The sequence below is a fragment of the Phoca vitulina genome, unplaced genomic scaffold (assembly GCF_004348235.1).
Source record: "Phoca vitulina isolate PV1807 unplaced genomic scaffold, GSC_HSeal_1.0 scaffold38, whole genome shotgun sequence".
Lineage (NCBI taxonomy): Eukaryota > Metazoa > Chordata > Mammalia > Carnivora > Phocidae > Phoca > Phoca vitulina.
In genome coordinates, this window is record NW_022589741.1 from 14,166,724 (window position 1) to 14,169,071 (window position 2,348).

Genomic DNA, 2,348 nt, shown 5'->3' on the forward strand with positions numbered 1-2,348 from the left:
CTGGCCTGCAGGCTCCTCCCTGTGTTCATAGAGAGGTCGCAGAGGTCACGTGACATCATCTCAGAACCCCTCTCTGTCCAGGGCACTCCAGGGCCCAATTCCCTTCCGTGGGCAGGCCCGCGGGCCCCAGGAAATCACAGCAATGGCCATTTGTGCAGCGCCTGGTAGGGGTGTGCGAGGACCTCTGCCAGGCTCTTCCCACGGATAACGGAGGATTCTTGAGTGTGTGCTAAGCCAAGCACTTACTAGGTTCTATAGTAATAGTTACTAATTACTACTAAGAAATAGTAGCATATATGCTTCATGGGCACAAGGACTTTGCCTTTTTCATTCACTGCTCTATAACCAGCCCCAAGAACAGGGCTTCACCAAATGGATACAATAGTCTTATTATTGTTGTTGTGGTGGTTTTTATCATTGGCATTTAGCACATTCTTACTGTATACCAGGCAATTGCTAGAGGCTATGCATATTCTGGTCTCATTAAGAAGCCTCAGAATCGATCTGTCTGTCTGTCTGACACACACACACACACACACACACACACACACACACACGAACTCGAGGCTCCCGGTGGTTGAACACCTGGCCTGAGGCCTGCGCTCCGTCCACAGCCTCCCCTAGCCAACCACAGCCCGGAGGGGAAGAACTGGCGCGGCCCCACGGAGTTCCCGGGTGGGCAGGAAAGCGGGCAAAGGGAGCTTCAGTGATGTGCCCGGCAAGCGTCAGAGCCACTGGGCACGGCGGCAGCACTCCTACGGGACCCCGAGTCCGGAGTTCACAGGAGACCCGGGAGTCACTGCGGACGCTCGCCAGGAGATGGTGGATCTTTGCTGCGGCAGCCAAGCCGGCCCCCCGGAGGCTGCTTCCCCGGGGGGGTCTGGAACAAGTGTGGACACTCAGTCCTGACCTTGAACGGCACTGCCACGCACACCCTCCTCGAACGCCGTGTGCAGCTCTGCTCCCCGAGCCTGCAGGGTAACTGGAGCTGAAGGCGCGAATGTTCGAGTACTCAACTCCTCTATATGCCAAGCACCAGTCAGGTGCACCGCCTGCGTCATCTAGATCATCCACACCCACAACCCCAGGAGGCAGATCACACTCAACCCGTTTTACAGATGAGGAAACTAAGTCACTTGCCACCAGAAACACATGGCTCGTAAGGGGCAGAGCTGGATTCAGGCCAGAGCTCCTGACACAGAGCTCAGCACAAACAGGGACAGGGGCAACCCTCGTCTGACCAGAGCAGCTGAGACCCCTCGAACGGCGAAGACCAACCAAGGGGACCATGAACAAGCCTGTAAAATCAGGAGAGGACCAGACAGGGTTCCCGTAGCCTTTAAAAGGCACGCTGTCAGCGGCAGCTGGAGCCCCTCCCAGAACCTTTCGCACTCTCTGGTTTTATCCTGGACTTGTCACACCCGCTTCCAAAGGCAGAAACTGGGTCCCAGAGATGTTAAGTGATTTGCTCATGGTTGCTCAGCAGGTAAATTGTAGAGTTCAACTTCAGAACACCAGAGCTCCTCTTCCCTCCGCACCACCTCCCTCCTCAAAGTTTAAAGGACAATTCAGAGCAAGCAAAAGAGAGCATGAGGCAGGACAAACTCTGTGGGATTCTTTTATAACCATCAGGCCACGCCTTGGGTGGCAGCTCTTTAGCTCAAGTAAACTGCAGTGTTTAGAGATCGCCTCCCCACCCCCAAGCTGTAAGATCCATCAGCCCCTCCTAAAGGCAAACCCCTACAGGTCGCCGTCGGTCCGAGTGGCCGGACTCCCGATGGCTCTCTCGTGTCCCCTTCAGCCACTGCCCACACACCACCCTCCGCTGCACAAAGGTGGGAGCATCTTCCTTTCCAACAGACCCTCCTGGGAGGGAGGGGGCTGCATCGACCCACCACCCTAGGGCAGAAAGAAAGCTGAGTGAAGTCGAACTGCGGAGAGCTCAGGCTGCAGAGAACGGGCGGCTTCCTCCGGGCACCGAGAAGGACGTCTGCGGGATCAGTATGAGTTACAGTTAACTGCGGTGCCACCTGGAGGCAAGTTCAACTCAACCCCACGGCCATGTACTAATACCTCACGCCTGCCCTTCACGTGGTCTCGCCATGTGACCTGGGGCCAGAGAGCGTGGCGGCTCCGTGCCTCAGTTTCCCCATTTGCGAAACAGGAACAGTTACAGTGGCGCCCTCTCCCGCGGCCCTGCCTGGAGTGGAGAGGTGGGCCTAGACACAAAGGTTGATCCTTAACGGAGGGCAGGGCAGCCGAACAGCAGGCTGGCAGCGGGACAATGGCAGGCCACCTGACACCTCCCGGCTGCCCCAGGCCCTGCCCTGGAGCCACTGTGTGCAGCG

At 57.2% G+C, this 2,348-nt stretch overlaps 1 protein-coding gene across 1 annotated transcript in view; it reads right to left on the reverse strand.

The window, feature by feature from the left end:
* Positions 1–1,061, reverse strand: part of SMIM35 (small integral membrane protein 35) — a 61,235-nt gene extending 60,174 nt beyond the window's left edge. The window contains exon 1 of the mRNA XM_032427743.1: positions 911–1,061. Within this exon, the coding sequence (XP_032283634.1) occupies positions 911–1,061 (151 nt within the window). The remainder of the gene's footprint in view (positions 1–910) is intronic.
* Between the last annotated feature and the right edge of the window lie 1,287 nt (positions 1,062–2,348).